The sequence below is a fragment of the Petaurus breviceps genome, unplaced genomic scaffold (assembly GCF_028583685.1).
Source record: "Petaurus breviceps papuanus isolate PSGF00001 unplaced genomic scaffold, PetGlider_PUasm1.0 91133, whole genome shotgun sequence".
NCBI lineage: Eukaryota > Metazoa > Chordata > Mammalia > Diprotodontia > Petauridae > Petaurus > Petaurus breviceps.
In genome coordinates, this window is record NW_027187419.1 from 31,241,459 (window position 1) to 31,261,841 (window position 20,383).

General features: G+C 39.9%; 1 protein-coding gene across 9 annotated transcripts in view; it reads right to left on the reverse strand.

Annotated features, from left to right (window-relative positions):
- CEP295 (centrosomal protein 295) overlaps positions 1-8,987 on the reverse strand; it is a 97,654-nt gene extending 88,667 nt beyond the window's left edge. For 6 of the 9 annotated variants that reach the window (XR_011166767.1, XM_069080209.1, XM_069080208.1 and 3 more), the window contains exons 1-3: positions 5,010-5,132; positions 3,016-3,149; positions 472-672 (exon numbers count right to left, since the gene is read on the reverse strand). Coding sequence is in view for 8 of the 9 variants with exons in the window: in XM_069080209.1 (XP_068936310.1) it covers positions 472-672; positions 3,016-3,123 (309 nt within the window). In the remaining variant the exon portion in view is untranslated. Of the gene's footprint in view, positions 1-471; positions 673-3,015; positions 3,150-3,313; positions 3,445-5,009; positions 5,133-8,980 lie in introns of those variants that run through there. The other 3 variants (XM_069080212.1, XM_069080206.1, XM_069080213.1) reach the window with 3 other exon arrangements.
- Positions 8,988-20,383: the final 11,396 nt, after the last annotated feature.

Consider the following 20,383-nt stretch of genomic DNA (forward strand, 5'->3'; position numbering starts at 1 on the left):
GCAGGATGTCATGAGGGCTTTTTAAGGATAAGAGAGCATTGGGTGTATTTGTGGGCAGTACGGAAGGAACCAAAGAGAAAGGTTGATAATTTCTGTATCTGAGAGGATACAGAAGGGACAATCTGCTGTAGAAAAGAAAAGTGAATGGGTTCAAGAGTACATACAGAGGTGTTGGTTTTGGTGAGAATAACAGTCACCAATAGGTGCACAGTTCCTAGAAGCCAGTTGGTATGCTATGTCAATAAATGCTTCTGCCACATAACAATTTTATACTTTATTAGTAAAGAGAATTTTAATTTGTCACACTGAACATGTCTAAGATATGTGATTACTGAAAGTATATAATTATTCAGGGTGACCAACTGGAAATTAAATTCCCCACACTATTTTAAAAATATATTATGGCATCAAAAAGTTCAAGCACTCAAGTTTGTCTTTCATGAATATCTGAGTGGTACAAGTTTTACTCACATTTTCCTTGGCACCACGATGTCCCTCTCCCACAGACCGTAAGCTTGCTACATATAGTTTTTCCAGCTCTTTAATTTTCTGTTCTTGTGTTTTTTGCCATTCTGTCCTCAACTCTTCTGCTAGATGATGGAGGTGCTGATCTCTCCTCTGTTTCACTTCTTGTCTTATCTGTAAAGCGATGCATCTTTCCTGTTCTCTAACCTAAGGAAAGAATTCAGCATTAATTAGGTTGGATAAAAGACAACAGAACATTTTGATCCCAATCATCAGAAATGAATTTTCTTTAAGAAATATATTACCCTGACTATCTAAAATGCAATACCCAAGCATCTAAAGAAAATTCAAGACAATGAAAAAATTCAAAATAGGAAAAATTTAAGTTAAGGAAAGAGGTGGGAATTCCCACCAGAAAACTGCCACTGTCACTCTTCTTAACCTGAAAGGGAAAACAGTGTGGCAGGCACAAACAAGTAAATATGGGGAAACATAAAAGTTTCAAAGAAAATTTTAAGAGTTTACCTCCTTGCAAAATAATACCAAAATCATCATATACAAACATTGTATTTATCTTATTCTAAAGAATCCCAGGAAAGGGACTTGTACAGAACTTTTTTTTAACAAACAGCTGGGTGTCTAATGATCCTTCCAGTAAGTTTTTCTTTCATCTAATTTAAGTCTTCCTGTTTGGTTTAAATGAAAGAAATATGGAATTATGCAAATATAGTAACTTAAAATGTCCTTACCCTTTGACTCGGAGACTCCACTAATAATAGGCTTATACTCCTAGGAGGTAACTGCTAAGAAGTCAGTCTTCCTATACATCAAAATTCTTATAGCAGACCTTTTTGTGATAGCAAAAAATTGTATACAAAACAGATAACCCATCAACTGGGGAATGGCTAAACAAATTGTGATATATGAAAGAATGGAATACTGTTGTACTATAAGAAATGATTAATATAATAAAATACAGAGGAACATGGAAAGATCTACTTCAACTTGAGTTAAAGTATTAAGAGCCAAGAACACAATATACATGACTACAACAATAAATAGAAGCACTACTACCAAAATAAAGGTGAATGCTGTAAAATTACAAAGAATAAAAGCATGGCTCCAAAGAAGAGATATGAGAAGACAATTCCATCCTGACTTTCTGCATAGGTGCAAGGTAAATTAATGTTGTATACTGTACACATTTTCAGACATTTTCAATGTATTAAGTCAGTTATGCTAATTATCTTTCTTTTTTTTTGTCTTTAGAGAAGAGGGACTGGGGGGAAATTAGGATGATTAAAAAAAATAAAAGACAACAATAAAAACATTTCTTGAAAAAGAAAAAAAAGCTCTAAATCACTAATGGAGAAATGAATATTAAAGCAACTTTGAGGCTCCACTTCACACCCATCAGCTAGGCAAAAGAGAGAAATGACAAATGTTGGAGAGGCTAAGAGAAAACCAAACACTAGAAAGAGCACTGTTGGTGGAAACTATGAACTAGTTCGGCTCTTCTGGAAAGCCTGTCCTATTGGAGCTAAAAACAAACAAACAAACAAAAAAAACTGTGGTACACATGAATGTTTATTATTGTGCTGCAGGAAACAATGAAATAGAAAGCTTCAAAGGAAACTGGGAAGACCTCTATGAACAAAGTGAAGTGAGCAGAACTAGAACAATCTATACAATGATAATAACACTATAGAGAAAAATAATTTTGAAAGATTAGAACTCTGCCACATATACATACACACATATAGACATATACACACATATGTATGAAAAAGATATGCCACAAGTCTAACAGAGTAAAGCAAACACATCACTTTCCTCCTGTCAGAGAGGAGATAAACATTTCAAGACATGATAAATGTTCAAAATTTGTCTAGAATTTGTTTTGCCAAACTATGCATCTGTTTTGAAGTCTTTTATTTTTCTTTTTAAAAAATCTGTTGAATAGTAGTGGTAGTGGGAAAGAGCAAAAGAAATAGATAAGTAGTTGAGAAAGAATTTCGAATACCAGGTCAAGGAAGACCTGAGTTCAAACCCAGCCTCAGAACACTTACCAGCAGTGTGGCCTTGGGCAAGTCACTTAACTTGCCTTCCTTAGCTTCCTCAACTATCAACTGAAGACAATTGCACATACCTTCTTAACACCTTAAATTCCACTCCAGTTGTAAGCATTAAATGAGATAATATTTGTAAAGTAGCTCACAAGAGCAGATACTTAAAAAAATTTGTGTCTCCTTTTTTCCTTTGACAGGCTGAAGCATGGCTCCCCTCCTCACTCCCTTCCACTCTGGCTAGGCTTACCATATGGATTTTAGACTTAGTGAGGACACAGTAATAATTCACCACATGGTAATTCAGAATTCCAGAATTCAGGAAATCCAGCATCATCAGCCTCCCCAGTAGTTGGGATTATAGGTATGTGTTGTCACCATACCCACCTTTTATAGTTATTTTATAAGTTATAAACATCTACGTATGTTACATTATTTTTATGTTTAACATTCATTTGAATTAAAAAAAATGTAGAACTCATACCTGTAGTAATCTTTGTTTTCGTCTTCTTTCATATTCTTCTTTCAAAAGCAAGGCTTCCTCATTGGGACTAAATCTAAAATTTCCAACTTTTGTTACCTTCCTTTTCATTTTCTTGTATTTTGGGTATATAGGTCCTGTATTCAACAACAACCAAAAAAACCCCTTCTATTAAGAGAGACAAAAACAAAAGGGGCTTCATATAAATTTTCATCAGTAACCTTACATAACTGGGGAACATTTTAAATTTAGAGGACAACACATGAAAATATTTAATTGCTTTTATAAAAAAAAAAAAAACCGGGGCGGCCAGGTGGCTCAGCGAGTAAGAGCACCGGCTCCAATGTTGGGATGAGATCGAATCCCAGGCTCAGACACTCAGCACCACACCCAGAAATAACTGGCTGTGTAACCTTGAGCAAGTTACCTAACCTGCCAATAAAAGAAAAGGATCAGAAAGTTTGAAATAAAATGAGGTATCCTAACCCTCCATGTGGCAAACACAATTAAAATGATGAAACTTTGTTTTGGTGGGGCTATAGAAAAGATACTCTTATTACATTGTAGGTGAAACCTTTAATAGGTACAATCTTTTTACAGAGCAATCCAACAATATATAATAAGAATTAAAAAAAACTAATTATACACTTTTCTCAGTGACTTTATCAGCAGTTATTTAGTGTTTAAAAAGAGCTTAAACCTGTTACTGAGGTGATGCAAGCATTATTATCCCCATTTCACACATGAGGAAATGAAAGGTAAAAGAGATTAGCTTATACAAGAGATGGGATGGGAACCCAAATATTCTAAATCCACTGCTTTCACCACTATTACTCTGGTTATGTCTTAAGGATATTACTGAGTGGGGCAGGGGTGAAAGGGAATGACATGCAAATAAAAATTTCACTGGTGCTTCATTTATAATAGCAATGAACTGGAAGTCAATTAACAATGTTTACTAAAAGCCTACTATGTGCCAGACATTGTGCAGAGACTACAAATATAAAAGATAGTCTTTCCCTTAATATGTTTACATTCTACTAGAAATAACTTCTATGCCCCAAGATTGGGAATTGACTGAATAAACTGAAAATGTATTTTCGATATATAATATTTTCAACTTAGTAATATATTGTTAATATGTATTGTCACTATAGGAAATTAACATTGGCATTTGCCAGGCAGGACAAAGTTTGCTTTAAATTTATTTGTGACACTTCTACTTCCTTTTCCTGGTGACATTATCACATCTTGGCTATAATATCATCATGAAGGGATAGCTTTATTCCTAATCTCCTTCCTGGCCTAGAATTCTTTCCCCAGTACTCTGGTTACATTCTCCCCAGGCTTTAAGATCCAGTTTTAGAGAAACTTTAAACAAGCCAACTGGGGTGGGAGTGGGGGGGGGGGGGGGGAGTTGGAAAAGGAGTAGGGAATCGGACTGTGAAGGGTCTTAAATGCCAGACTAAGTAACTTGCATTTTATCTTAATGGCAAAGAGTGACGCCGTAGCTACGTTATTATTCTGGCAACGAAGGGAAAACAAACGGGTCAACAGATAAAGAAAGACAAAAGCGAGAGTAATTCCTGATGCAGGAGGAAAGATGAAAACGTCTCTTTTACTGTTAAAAGGGGGGAGAATGCATCCTGAAGATACATAGCAGGAGTTTCGAGTCCTGGCTTGGCTACTTGCTCCAGGTGAAAATTTGGGTAAGTCACGTGCCCTCTCTGGGCCTCAGTTTCTTCTCCTGTAAAGTAACGGGGGTGGACCAGAGGGGCCAGGAGGCACTCCCTGGGCTGGGGAGCCAGCGGCCAGGGCAGCGTGACTCCTCCGCTTCGGCTCCGCTAGCCTCCGGAGACTGCGCACCAGGATGCGAATCGAACGCTCCGTCTGCTGGCCCGGGTCGCCGCCAGGGCTCGTGCTGCAAAGGCCCGATCGCACCCCACGCCCAGCTCAGGGTCCGCGCCGGAGGTTGCAGCACTTGCTCAGTCACTCACCTGGAGAAAGCCGGCTCAACGCCGGGGTCTTCTTGTGCTGCTGGGGCCGGGTTGGCCCCAGGCCGAGGCTCAGAAGACCGCAGCGGCCACCCACGCCTCAACTCCGCCTCCAAAAGCCGTTTCTACGTCATCCAGGAGCGCCAACGTTACTTCGAGGTTTCAAAACGCCGGCCAATGGCGGGACAGAAGCGCGGGAACGCACGGGGCGGGGACAATTCCATTCTTAGTCTTGGGGAGGTCACAGGAGTTTGGGCGCAGGCGCAGGAGTAAGAAGCAGGAGCAGTGGTAGACACAAAAAAGGCCCCTTCACTCTGAATGAGGTGCTCTTCTGCAGTACCACCATCCCACCCTTTCCGTAGGCATCAGAGCTCGTGGTAGCCGTGGGGCAAAGCCCAAGTTCCGATGACATCTCTGGAGACTTACCTAGATAAATAGAATTCCTTCCTTCCTTCCTTCCTCCCTCCCTCCCTCTCTCCCTTCCTCCCTTCCTCCCTCCCTCCCTCCCTTCCTCCCTTCCTTCCTTCCTTCCTTCCTTCCTTCCTTCCTTCCTTCCTTCCTTCCTTCCTTCCTTCCTTCCTTCCTTCCCTCCTTCCTACCTTCCTTCCCTCCTTTCTTCCTTCCTTCACGTCACAGCTCAAATGCAACCTTCACCTTGAAGCCTTTCCTCAATCTCCCTATTGCTAGTGCCCTTCTAAACTTCCTTCCTATTATCTTGATGTTTATTCTGTATATGCTTATACAGAACATGCATGTAAGTGGTCTCCCCATAGAATGTACGCTCCTTGACAGGAGGTGTCGTTTCTTCTTGTGTCTTTGTAGTCCCAGAGCCTGACACAGTGATGGGCACCAGTTGTTGAGTCCTTTCAGTCCTGTCTGACTCTTCATGACCCCATTTGGGGTTGTCTTGGCAGAGATACTGGAGTAGTTTGTCATTTCCTTCTCTAGCTTATTTTACAAATGAGAAAATAAAGCAAACAGGGTTAAGCACCTTGCCCAGGGTCACACAACTAGTAAGTGTCTGAAACTGAATTTGAACTTAGTTCTGACTCTGGCAGTATTCACTGGCAACTAATAAAGAGCATCTTGATTGATTGCAATTGGGTGAGACATTAACTCAGAGGCAGTGTGGCTTCATGGTTTGAAAGTGACTTAAGAATCAGTATGACTAGAGGTTTAGGTCTTGCTTCTGGCAGAAACTGCCAGTGTTACCCTGGATGAGTCCCCAGCATAGGCCATCACTGTGCGGCTCTGAAGGGAGGCAGCATATATATCCCTAGCCTCTTTTCCCTCTACAATTTCCAGTGGAAACTTTAATTCCTGCTAATAGGGGAAGCAGGAGATTGAGGCCAGAAGCCTGGCCACTCTACTCTCCTCAGGGAAAGGGGATACAAGGTTAGAATTCTATCTCTCTGTTCCTTTAAATATTGTTGGTCTAGGGGATGTAGTCTGATCTCTGTTTCTTTTTCTTTTTAATCATTTAACTTTATTATTTCTTTTAAAAAATATTTTGGTCTTTATTAATTTGTTTGTTTACTTTTAGTTTACAAGATTCAATTCCACAATTCCTTGGGTTTCAAATTTTCTCACCATCCCTCCCCTCCACCCCCCTATAACAGCATACAATCAAGTATAGGATCTGCAAATACTTTCACATTAGACATTAGTCAGGTTATAAAGACAAATTGTATCAGATGGAATGAAAAATGGGAAAGAGGAAACAAAACCAAACAAGAAAAAGAAAAAGATCCAGTAGTTTGCTTCAATCTGGATTCAAACTCAGTTCTTTCTAGTTCTTTCTCTGGATGTAGACATCTCTCTTCATTGTGAGTTTTTTGGGGTTGACTTATATCACTGCATTGCTGAGAGGAGTCCAGTCTATCAAAGTTGGTCGTCACACATACGTTGTGTCGGTAATTGTGTACAAATTTCTCCTGGCTCTACTCTTCTCACTCAGTATCAGTTTGTATAAGCCTCTCCAGGTAAATATGAAGTCCATCTGCTCCTTGCTTCTTATAGCACAATAGTATTCCATTACATGCATATACCACAACTTGTTCAGCCATTCTCCAATTGATGGGCACCCCCTTAATTTCCAATTCTTTGCCACCACAAAAAGAGCTGCTATAAATATTTTTGTACATATGGGTCTTTTCCCCACTTCTATGATCTCTTTGGGATACAACCCTACAAGTGGTATTGCTGAGTCAAAGGGTATGAAATTATAGCCCTTTGGGCATAATTCCAGATTGTTCTCCAGAAAGGTTGGCGGATCTCTGTTTCTTAATGGGGGAGGATTCCCAAGCATTATATACAAGGTTTGACTCTATTTACACCAAAAGCCAATTGTACAATGAACTCATAATTTGGCAAAGAAATCCATTTATCAAAGTTGAAATAGGAATCAGAGAAAATACACATAGGAGAATATATACCAAAAAATACGAAATAAAGGAGTTGTCTTAATGGGAACAAGGTTACTGAGCTCAACCTAGAGAGAGAGTTCCAGATCTCACCCAAGGGGAAGTTACCTGAAGTCTCTAGTGTAGCAAGCTGAGGATAGGGATATGATGGAGACTGCCAATTTCTCTCATGTTGACTTCTTCCCAGAGTCTTTCCCTTCAGCCACTTGAAGTGGGGTTGGCATCTTAGCCTGAAGCAACTTCAGAGCCAGAATAAATTGAAAAGTGTCTAAAGAGACACCAAGAGACTGAAGACATTGACCCCTCTCGCTCTTTCAAACTCTACCTGCCCTTCACAGAGACACCTGGCATTGATCTCCCCCAGTAAGGGATGTAAAATCCCGGAGAGCAGGAACTGTTTTCTTTCTGCCTTTGTATTCCTAGCAACTTGTAGAATGCTTGGAATAGAGTAAGTGCTTAATATATGTTTGTGGATTGAACTCAAAACCTTTCAAGCTCAAATGATCATGTCTGCAATCATATCACTGGGTTGGTAGAGAAGACAAAAGCCTTCCCCTCTTACTCTGTCTCTGTACCTTTCGCACCCTACCCCCACCTGTTCATCTAAAGGGTTGAATTAAAAAAAGAAAGGAACTCCATACCACAAGCTCCTGGGTAGTTATTGGGTGAATAACCTTTATATGTATAATGAACAGAGGCATAGGTGGGGGGATGCTTACCATAAGTTAGAGTGAGTTTTCTAACAGAAAAACCTAAGCTCTGGACCCAGCAAGTTGAATTAAAGGAACAAAAACAGACTTGAGCCTGAGGTCTCTAGTTACTTAGCTAAAAGTTACTTTAAAAACTGAAGTTACTTTAGTTACACTAAAAGTGGCTCTGTGAAATTCTCAAAGTGTGGCCCAAGAGTGCTGGATGAACATTTCAGGGAGTCTTTAAGGTCAAAAAATTTTCATAATAATATTAAGATGTTATTTGCCTACTAAAATACAACTACATATTTGTATGCATATATATAAATACAACTACTTATATAAAATACATGTAGAAAACGCTGCATATCTATTAAAATGTAATACAGCAATTTTCCAACTACATGTATGTGTGAGGCCAGATTTTTTCCAATGCTTCCACCAAAACAACATATCACAGTAAATTGAATGCAGAAGCAGAAATGAGAATCCAGGTGTCTTTTTATTAAGGTAGACATTACAGAAATTTTGTAAAAAAAAATATAAGTACAACAATGCCATTCTTCTCACTAAGTATTCTTGTTTTGAAAATAGTTATTTTTCATAAAAACATGTAATAATGTATAATGTACACATAATATGGTTTTATAATTGTTAATTTAAATGAATTAATATATAACTTAAAAATTTATCAGTCTTAATATCAAATAAGGTAAGTATCAATAACCCACATAAAGAAAAGCTCTTTAGGGTCCTCAGTAATTTTTAAAACTATAAAGTGGTCCTGAGACCAAAATGTTTGAGAAACATTGTTCAAAATAGTTGGGTGTCTGGGGCTGAAAATCAGCCTGCAAGATGTTCTCCCCCATGTACTCCCTTAATGTTGTGGTTCCTATGACTGAAGAGGATGACCTTCCTCAAAAAGCTATTTTAAAAAGTCTCTGCCTTTTAAATTGAAAGAGTATTGCTAGGACTTCAACTAAAGATCACAGTTGGAAGCAGAGAGGGGCTCCAAAGCCATATACCCGGTGCTATGCCTGGCAGTGTTTGACAAAGACTATGTGTCCTGGAGAGCAGTGTCCAAAGGAGAAACTTGCAGACCATCTGACTAGTCAAACGGTCCAGCAAAGCAATGACCTACAGAAATCAGTAGGGAGTAAGCTCAGGGTATGCAGTACTTTGACTTCATTAGAAGATACCAACATCTGTGCATTGTAGGAGACATGAGTATACTGCATATGTTTCCTGCAGGTGTACCTACCGTGTTTCCCCGATAATAAGACCTATCCCGAAAATAAGCCCTCCCCTTACTGTATAAGATTCCTCTAAAATAAGCCCTCCCCTGAAAATAAGCCCTATTGAGATTGCTACTGTAGTGAAGGTGATCCCCTGCGCTACACGCTACATTACGGTACCCTCTGTATGCACCGTCCCTCCTCCCCCAGTGAGACGCACGCCGCACTCCGAGCTGCATCCAATCAGAGCTGCAGCAGTGAGCCTGTCATCCTGTTCTTCCCCAGTGATTTGCTGGCTGGTGCCATTGAGAGCAGTGCCGCAGAGGAGAGCTGAGACAGGACAACATAAAAACCCAGTATGTAAGTGGGAGTGAGGGGGCATGATGGAGGATAAAAAGGGCATGATGGAGGAAAAAAGAACTCAGGGGGCATGATGGAGTGAAAAGAAGGACTGATGGTCATAATTTTATTATTCTGTCTGTTTTGACCCCCAGACATGAGTACAAAAAGGAAGAGCTATACTGTTGAGTATAAGAAAGCAATTGTAGAGAAGTCACATGGCAAGAATCTTGCAGTTTTCTGTAAAGAAAAACTTTTGGATCTTCGAACGGTCAGAAAATGGAGAACAGATTATAATAACCTTAATCAACAGGTGGATGAGGGAAAAGGGAAAAAGCGCAGGTCTGGATCAGGTCGGCAGCCCTTATATCCTGACTTGGAGATCCTCATTGGTGAATGAATTGCTGACAGGAGAGCAAAGGCCTTGGTTGTGCGCAGGGCTGATATTCAAGCATTTGCCCTTTCAATGGCACCAGAGTTTGAAATGGTCTCAGAAGGATTCAAAGCATCACAACACTGGCTGGACGGTTTCCTTCAATGGTACAGGTATGAACTGTCCCTAAGAAGATCAACAATACTGTTTAAGCTGGAAGATGCTGAAGTTATTAAACGTGCACTTGCATTCAAGTCCTTTATTGATAGGATTGACGTTTCCAAGTACCAAACCTGCAATATGATTGCTATGGATGAAACTGCAGTGTTTATGGGACAAGGATCTCAAACAACAGTTCATCACAGGGGTGCAACATCAATCTACATTCCCACCACTGGCTATGAAAGTGCACGGGTCACCTGTGTTTTGGCAATTCGTTTGGATGGAAAGAAAGCCACACCTCTAATCATCAGTAAGGGCAAGAAAGATAAGATTGAACGTGTATCTGGCATTTACGTTCTTGAAACCGAAAAAGCCTGGTGTACACAAGCCATTATAAGAAAGTGGGTTGATTTAATGCTGCCACTTGTTATGCGAGGTAACCAAAGAGGTCTGATAGTCTGGGATTCAGCCAGCACTCACCACGCTAAAGAAATGAAGAACTTCCTTGCACAGAGAAGAATAGATCAAGTAATGATTCCTGCAGGAATGACTGCATATCTCTAGACCCTTGATATTGCAATAAAGAAGCCATTCAAGGACCATTTGTGCATGGAAGTCAATGACTACATTGAAAATAGAATGGAAAGAAATCAGCGTGGAAACTTTGTGAAGCCCTGTCTGCAAGAAGTCGTGACTTGGGTGAAGAAGTCATGGGATAAAATTACTGACAGCTGTGTCGCCAAGGCACTACGAGCAGGTTACCTGGACAAGACATATTCATTTAACGAGAGCTATATTGCTGGACATGACAGATTGGGTCCACTTCTTCTGAAGGAAATGGAGGTGCAAGACATCCAGGACGGAATTCAGGGTATGGACACTTACGACGATGTTGTTGAAGAAGATAACATGATCATTATTGAATAAAGGTACATTTTTTTGTTCACATTTACCTGTTTATTAAAATTGCTGTCAATGTTCATTAAAATAAGCCCTCCCCTGAAAATAAGCCCTTTGGTGTTTTTCTGTCCAAAAAAATTAATAAGACAGTGTCTTATTATCGGGGAAACACGGTATCTGTTTATGAGTGTGGCCACACATGTGCCTCTCCCTGAGTTTTCCCTACATGCATTCACCTTTTACCTGGAATGGATATAAAACCACTTTTGCACATGTATACTAGTTACATGTTGATATATCTACTCTTCCTAATAGCACATGTAAAATTGCACTAAGACTTTTGGGGGGAATATGTACAACAGTTTTATGAAGAAAATGTTTTTGTTCTACTTATGCCATTTCATTAAATGTCTTTGCTTGGAACTGTGTGTCCCCTGATGGACTATTAAAGATAAACACACTGGTAGGTTCATGAGCTATGATTTTGAGTGATTATAGTCCCACAAATTATCTTGAACTTCAGGTAGCCATCCCTAGGGAGCCTTTCTTATGAATTGAGCATGTCCCCAAGTATTATGTATGCAAATATAGACAATTATTATTATTAATCCACTGTCCTAGGCAGTCAGCAAATATTTAATAGCAACCAAAATGGAATTCCTAGAAAGGAAGAAGTGTCTTTTGAATGGATTTTCCCCAGGTGATTTTAATTACTGCTATTTCCATAGGAGGAATTTTAATATGCTAGCTAGATTATAATTCTCCCCACCATACCAGATTGCAAACCATGTGACAGTAAGGAATATATCTGAATTATTTTTGTATTTTCCTGAAGGGTCTAGCCCCTTCTGTGCCAATAATAACAACAGTAATAATACTTATTATTAGTAGCTAGCATTTATTATGCTTTGGAGCAGCTAGTTGGCACAGTGGATAGAGTGCTGGGCCTGAACTCAAGAAGACTCATTTTCCTGAGTTCAAATCTGATCTCAGACACTTACTAGCTGCCTAGACCCTGGACAAGTCACATAATCCTTCTTGCCTCAGTTTCCTTATCTGTAAGATGATGTGGAAAAGGCAATGGTAAACTATTCCAGTATCTTTGCCAAGAAAATCCCAAGTGGGGTCATTAAGAATTGGGGGTCATAACTGAAACAACTGAACACACAAGGCGTGTTTTAAGGATTGTAAAGCACTTTGCAAATATCTCATTTTTTCCTTCCAACAACCTGGAAGGTTGTAGCAGCAAGCACCCCAAGCATCCTCAGGGTTTGCTGCCAACACAGGTTCTCGGATCTACTTTGTTAAAGGAAAGCAACTCAAAATGTGTTAACAAGCTTACTTTAATCAGTCAAACATATGTATCATTTACCTAGTTCAGGGGAAAAAGTTCAGCACCCCGAACTTCAGAATATACAGACAGAATTATCAAGACAGAAACAGATCAAGTAGACAGATTTCCAAACTGTCCAACCATTATATCCATACCAAACAACATCTGGGTTTCAAAGCCGGGGGTCTCTGGACAAAGGCTTCCCAGAGTTTCATCAAATCACAGAACACTTCTCAAAGTGAGCCCCAAAACAACGCTACACATCAGGGCTTATATAGCCTTCTCCTGGCTCAGAGAATGTAACAACCTTATTGACCCACTGGCCAATCAAAAAGTATCTACTGAAAAACAAGCCTCCCACCCCAGGCTTCAGGTGCACTTTAGCCTAGGGGCAGGGAAGATCTTCCAAATTTACATTCCCATTACAGAGGTAGATACTATTATTATCTCCATTTTATAGATGAGGAACCTGGAGCAGATAGAGATAAAGTGACTTGCCCAGTATTATACATCTGGTAAGTGTCTGTGGCTAGATTTGAACCTAGGTCTTCCTGACTTCACATCTAGCCTATCCTCTGAACCATTTAGTTGTCATAGAAGTCACCTAATAAATAGTTACTAAATGAATGAATCAATGAATCTAACTTAGTCCTTGTTCTCAAACTGGACTGTACCTATACCCTCAGTGACTAAGGTTTCTGGTACAAAAGAAAAGCAACTAGGGTATCTTCACCAGCTTCTGCTTCCCAGATTTTCATTTGTCAATATTTCATTCTCTCTCTTTTTTTTTTTTTTTTGGAGAGGGCACACAAGGCAATTAGGGTAAGCGATTTGCCCAAGGTCACACAGCTAGTCAAGTGTCAAGTGTCTGAGGTTAGATTTGAATTCAGATCCTTCTGACTCCAGGGCCAGTGCTCTATTCACTGTGCCACCTAGCTGCCCCTTGTTTGTCAATATTTCTACAAAAATTCTATGCACTTCTGATACCTAATCATTTGAAGCATAGTTTACCAAACTGGAAAGGCTTTAAGTATAGTCCAGACTTAGTCTTCTATCTGAAGATCAGCTTAACCTATTATAGAGAAGTTCGTTACTAGTAAATTGACTAATAGGTTGTGAAGTCTTTGGTCATGGCAACATATGAAACATTGATGAGATAGGCGTCAAAATCCAGATTACAAAGGGTTGGGAAGTAAGAGGAGAAGTAGAGGCAGTGACTATAGACAACTTTTAATAGGAGTTTGACTGAGAAAAGGAGGATAAACAAGTAGGGTGATGGAAAAGTCTAGTGAAGCTTTGTTTGTTTTTTTAGGATGGGGAGAATTAAGCATGTTTGAAGGCAGTAGGAAAGAAAGCAAAAAAATAGGGAGAAGTTGAAGATTGCATGTGGGGAGATATGATTGAGGGGGCAATTTTCTGGAGGAAATAAATGTGAGGGGAAGGAATCATGGGCACAGAAGAGTAAGCATTCTCAGGAAAGCTCACCTCATTATCAGAGATGAAGGAAAAGAGGAAGAATGGGGGACAAAGTCAAAAAACTTTAAGATGAAGATATTTGTTATAAACACACCAAGGCAGCTGTTTGCTTAATTCTCTTGCTTTCGGTCAAGGCTTTTTTTCCTCTCCTTAGAGAGAGCTCATGGAAAAAGGCCTCAATTTTCTCAGTGAAATAAGAGTCAAGATCCTCAGTTGAAGTAGTAGTGGGAGGCAAGATTCAAGAGATTGAAAAGAGGTTTAGAATAGCTTCTATGGGAAGTGGGATTGGGAATCAATTAGGGAAAATTAAGTGGATTGGCTTGCTGCATTGATAACCCATTTGAAACTCAATGGCATCACTTTATAGTGTACTCAATCAGCACAGTTATGTGACTTCTCCCTCTATAAAAAAGCAAGCTGTCAGGTTAGCTTATATCATTCCTTCTCTCTCTCCCTCTCATTTTCCTCCTTATTTCCCCACCAGACTTCCGGACCAGAGTGCCACAGAGTTGACCAGAATTCTGCAGAATAGGGTAGAAACCGCAGGTTGCTCCTCTCAGGGCAGAGGATGGCAGCTTGTGGCAGAAGCACAAGGTAGGCATGTACTTGCCCATAGACTGACAGGGCACTTTATGGATCAATGTTCCTGAATCCCAACCTTCCCTATAGAATAAAGGGGACTTAAAACTCCCTGGGCAATGTGATTATGGAACCTGAGGCACCAAGAAATTTCCCACAAAAACATGTGACGGAAACAGATTGTGTGTGTGTGTGTGTGTGTGTGTGTGTGTGTGTGTGTGTGCCCACATGGCCCAAGTTTAAGAGTTCCCAAATTGATGATTTTAGGGATAGGAACTTCTAGAGAGATAAGGAGATCCCCTAATGAATCATCCTCCTTAGAAGAAGAGTATTCTCCTCACTGACCAGCATCCTATTTGAGGATCAAAACCAGTGAATTACTTGAACCTATGAAAGGGTATTACTTATTCAGGAGCCTCCAAAGTAAGTTTACCTTCAGGGAGATGTGGGGTATAAACCAGAGGCTGATTCTGTGAGGCTTGTGGGGATCAACTAGGACTCTAAGGAAAAGAGACTGGTGCCAAAGTTGCCCTGGTAGCAACACAAAGTTCAGTTCTCTGAGGGGGAGCTGATTAGTCATTTGAGTGCTTTATGTTTCATATTCTTATAATTCCTTGGCCTTTTTTGCAAGGTGGAAGAAAGCCTAGTCTGTGTTGGATATGTATTCAGTACCTCAGTGCTTATATAGGAACTGAGGACTCTTTATTTGCTTTTAGAGAGACATAGAGATAAGGCTATAGGAATTGGGCCTGATTTCACTGGTATAGGGAATTTCTGATGAGGAAATTCCTTTTCATTTAAGTTGGCACTTTCAAGTTGTGGAGATTTTCCAGTCTGAGGGGGCACTGAGAGGCAAATTGACCTATCCAGGGCCACACAGCCAGTATGTGTCAGAGGAAGGACTTGAAACCAGTTTTCCCTGGCTCCAAGTCTGGTTCTTTGTCCAATACACTAACCTTACTGTTTGTCAGACACAAGTACGGCCACAGGTACATTTGGAGAACTCCCTGCAGAAACTCTAGATAGGAGTATCAAAGAACAGAGAAAGTAACCCATTGGGGTCGGACCCCAGGATTCAAACCTGGCTTTTGTGAGTCCAGAGCATTCAGGGAGGGAGAGGCCTAAGCCCTAGGTCACATCAACATTTAATAATCCTTACAGTCTCCTGTATGACAGATTTCTTCTACTTCTCTGAGGAAATTTTTATTTTATTATCGAGGGACTATATAATAATAATAGCTAACATTTATATAATATGTACTATGCACCAGACACTGTGCTGAGCACTTTACAAATATTATCTCATTTTATTTTCACAACCACTCTAGGAATTAGATGGTATTATTATCATCCCCATTTTACAGATAAGGAAACTAACATAAATGGAGGTTAAATGACTTGCTCAGAGTTATATAGTTAGTAAATGTCTTTGACCAAATTTGAGTGTTCCTGACTAAGGGCCCAGTACTCTATTCACTGCGCCATCTAAAGTGCGCCCCCCCCCCCGCCCCCCAACCACATACATTTATACACACATGGATATATTCATGTGTAAATATACTCATCGTTTTTACTGGTGTTGTTTCATGTCATCTGTGTCTTTATCTCCCCATATTTGTTATAAACACACCAAGGCAGCTGTTTGTTTAATTCTCTGCTTTCGGTCAAGGCTTTTTTCCTCTCCTTAGTACAGAGCACTTTGATAGGACTCATGTTTTTTTGTAATAAGAATAAACAAAAATGTTACATAACCTAAGTATATACACTCTTGTCTTCTCATATTAAAAAAGATGTCCATCCATATCACTGTATGGAAGTGATTGAGGCTTTTTCTTTCATGATGATGATGGCTTCATAGGCTATGAGTCTATTATATATGCATATGTAGAAAAAAAATATCACTGTAGGTAAAAATGGGAAAAGCTTTCCATCGTTCTCATTTACAAAGCCTAGGAGAAAAGGGCTCACAGTCAGAACAGTATTAATAGCTTTTAAGAGCTCCCATCTGTCCATCTGCTGCCAGCTGCCATCCATCGTCCTCCCTCTTTCTCTCTCTGGGGAATAAACACTCCATGAGAGTTGAACAAGAGCCACTGTGTCTCTATGTGATAATTTAATGCTGTTACAGAAATGGAGATCAAGAGTGGTCAGCTGGAGAGGAAAGATGGACTGGGAAAAGCTTTTTAAAACTATAAATACTGTTTTTAACAAAAAGTCGAGGAAGGGGTGGGATGAAGATGAGTGGGGAAAGAAAGACTGAGCAATTAAAAAAAAAGAGATTGAGAAATGTAGAGGAAAGAAAAACAAGTGGAACTAATTGGCCTTGTTCTCTCCCTTAAACATTGTTTTCAGGACAGTCCTAATTGCACCTTATTATTACTCATATTAAGCAACAAATGAATAGAACATGATCTTGAAAAAGAATGCTATCTTCAAAGAGCATAGCACCCAAATCAGAACAGAGGGCAAGAAGTTTAGGAAATCTAGGTATTTGGAATGCCCTGCTTCACTCTGCCTCAAAGACTATTTTCCTTCAAAGCTCTGCTCAGGTCCTATCTCCTATAGGAAGTCTATCCTCATTCACCTCCTACCTACCCTGTTTCCCTTTAGCGGCAGCTAGTGGCGCAGTGTGTAGAGCACTGGGTCTAGAATCAAGAACCCGAGTTCAAATGTGGCCTATGAGACTTACTACCTGTGTAACCCTGGACAAGTCACTTACCCTGTTTCCTCAACTGTAAAATGCAAATCACAATGACACCTACCTCCCAGGGTGATTTTGAGGATCAAACAAGATATTTGTAAAGCACCTTCTATTGTGCTTAATTTTAATTAATTAATTTTATATTTATTATAATTTATATTTCTTATATATAATTTATAATTTAATTAATGCATTTCTTCCCCCCCTTTGTTAGCTCTCTCCTTCTGGAAGTTAGTTTGTATATATTTTCTTTGTACATTTTATTCCCTTCCCCATCCCTACCCCCAATAGAATTTAAGTTCAATGAGGGCAGACTTATTTTTGTCTTCCTATCACCAACCCCTAGGACAGTGTTGGGAACATAATAAATAGGTGTTTAATAAATGCTTGTTGAATTGAATAATTGGCTGATCCCACTTCACTTTGTGGCCAGTGGATCAGATTCTGGGTGATGACTTTGTGTGCTAGGATCTCACTGCCATTATTGGCCTGTTCTGATGGATTCAGTTTTTACAGAACAAGACTTGACATAATTTGGCTACAGTTCTGACCAGAAAGTATTTTAATTTATAGCTGGGAGCTCAAAAAGCTTTACAAATGGCAGCTCATTAATCTACATGAAATCCAATGTGAGGTAAATCTAGGGCAGTCATTGACATCAAGTGAGTAAGGAAAAGAACAGTTAAGTGCTCTGTTTGAGGTCACAGTATGAGTAAGTGGCAGAGTTAGGAGCCTAACTTACGGAATTGCCAGCTCCATATTCAAAGATCATGATGCCTTGATCAAAAAATGTGGAGGGTAATGCTTTTGACTAATGTATGTAAGCCTGGGGCACTCAATAAATATTTATATGAAGGGCCAAGGTTACCTTTCCTGACTATTATAAAAATAAAATATGTTCAGTAGGGGACCTTAAAAGCCATTGAGAGCAGTAGTTCTCAAAGTGTGGTCCAGCAATCCCTGGGGGGCTCCAAGATCCTTTCAAGGGGTCTTCAAGGTCAAAATTATTTTCATAATAATACTAATAAAACACTTAAATTTCTAATATGATATATGTCCCATGAGATGGCCCACATAACAAAATGTGAGTGTGTGTATGGGGTGGGGTGGAGGGTTCCTCAATGATTTTTTAAGAGTATAAAGGGGTCCTCAGGTTAAAAAAAAAATAAGAACTGCTACTCTAGTCCAAAGGCTTCTTTTTATAGATGAAGTGGAGGTCTAGGAGCAACCTAGACTAGTAGAAGACAGCAAGGATATAATGGGATAAGCAGGGGCTATTGTGAATAGAAGATCAGGATTCAAGTTCTGGACTTGCTACATTGTGCCACTGGGGAAGTCATAGAATCATAGGACCTCAGAGTGGGAAAGGAGCTTGGGGATTATCTAGTCCAATTGGTACACAAAAAAAATCTCTTCTTCAGCATTCTAGAAAAATGGTCATCCCATTTTTGCTTAATTGAAGACATCTAAAAGAGAAGGAACCCACTACCATTTGAGGCAGAACATTCCATTTTTTCTGCCTTCGTTTTCTGCCATTCATTGCTCCTGCCTGTGCTGCAAATATTTAAAAAGAACTATCATGTTATCTATTTTCTCTTTTCCAGATTTTTTTGTTGTTCAGTTGTTTTCAGTTGTGTCTGACTCTTTGTGACCCCATTTGGGGTTTTCTTGGCAGAGAAACTGGAGTGATTTGCTGTTTCCTTCTCCAACTCATTTTAAAGATGAGAGAAATGAATCAAAGTGACTTACCCAGGGTCAAACAGCCAGTAAGTGTCTGAGACTGGATTTGAACTCAGGAAGATGAGTCTTCCTAATTCCAGGACTGGCACTCTCTTCACTGCCCTACCTAACTTGCCCTAGTTCCTTTCACATATTTGCAAAACATAGTCTATTTGCCAAAACAAAATCCCAGCTTCTTTAACATCCTGGTCTCCCTCTTCTGGATACTTCTTAACTTATTAATGCCCTTCCTTTTATGTGACATCCTGAACCAAACATGAATTGATACTGTCCCATGCTCTTATGCCAGTGGATATCTTACCCTCCTAGGTTGATGTTCCCCTCTGAGGCTTTGCCAGGGACATCTCTAAGGGATGGGAAGAAACCTAGGAATTCTAACTCAGGGTAATTACCTATTGATGAATTTTAATTATAGCCTTTCCCCAAAAGGCTAGTCTGGAATCGACCCTTCTCTCCTCCTTAAGTACATTGGGCTTGGCCAATGCTCCCTCCCTAAATGTACAGTGATGAGACTTTTTTTTTTTTTTTTGCAGATGTTCCTATTCTGTGTCTGGCTGTGCTGATTTTCCCTAGTTACCATGATAACACTTGTTAACTAAGAAAATGATACTCCTTTCACCTGTTGTTGTAATACTACCCCCCCTTCCATTATAAGTGTCCCCCACAAGGCTTTGTAGTAAATCCCCCTTTAAGGCACCCAAGAGGCTAGTGTGTTAAGGAGGGCTAGGGACAAAGGAGGACATTTTACAGCCTTCTGCCTCCAAGAGTCTTGATGGTAGTAGATTTAGGAAAGCTAGAGCAAGTGGTAGCAAGGGAAACAACTGGCATTCATCTCAAAACAACACTGTAAGGTAGGGACTAGGGGTATTACTATCCCTATTTTGCAGATGCGGACAATCAGACTCAGAGTTTAGATGACTTGCCAATGGTAGCACAATGCACATGAGGGGTAGCATTGGGTCCCAGGTCCTCCAAACCCACACTTTGTCCACTGAACCACATTGTCTCATAGGGTGCTAGCTGTTTAGGTCCTGAGCTTACTAGCACAAAAGTGATGAGGTATAATGAATGAGGCTGAGTTCTAAAAAATCTGGTAGTGGATTCTTGCCCACCAGCCTCAGGCACCATGCCACTACCATTTGCCATTGTGACTTAAGAGTCCTTGGAGAAGGCTTATTAACCTATGCCCCTGCTATAACAGATGGTCTTGTCATTGTGAACCTTCGGAGTAATGGTGTCATATTTCTGAGGTGATGAAAATGACATTATTGGCAGATGATAGTTCTTTTCATCCTTTGCCCTATTTAGGCAGGGGGAGGAGAAAACTCATTAGTTGTTTGTGATTTGATAGTTTAGAGTACTTATAACTTGCAAGTAACCAGAAAAGCAGACAATTCAGTCACTGTCAGCAAGTGATTGTGAAGAAC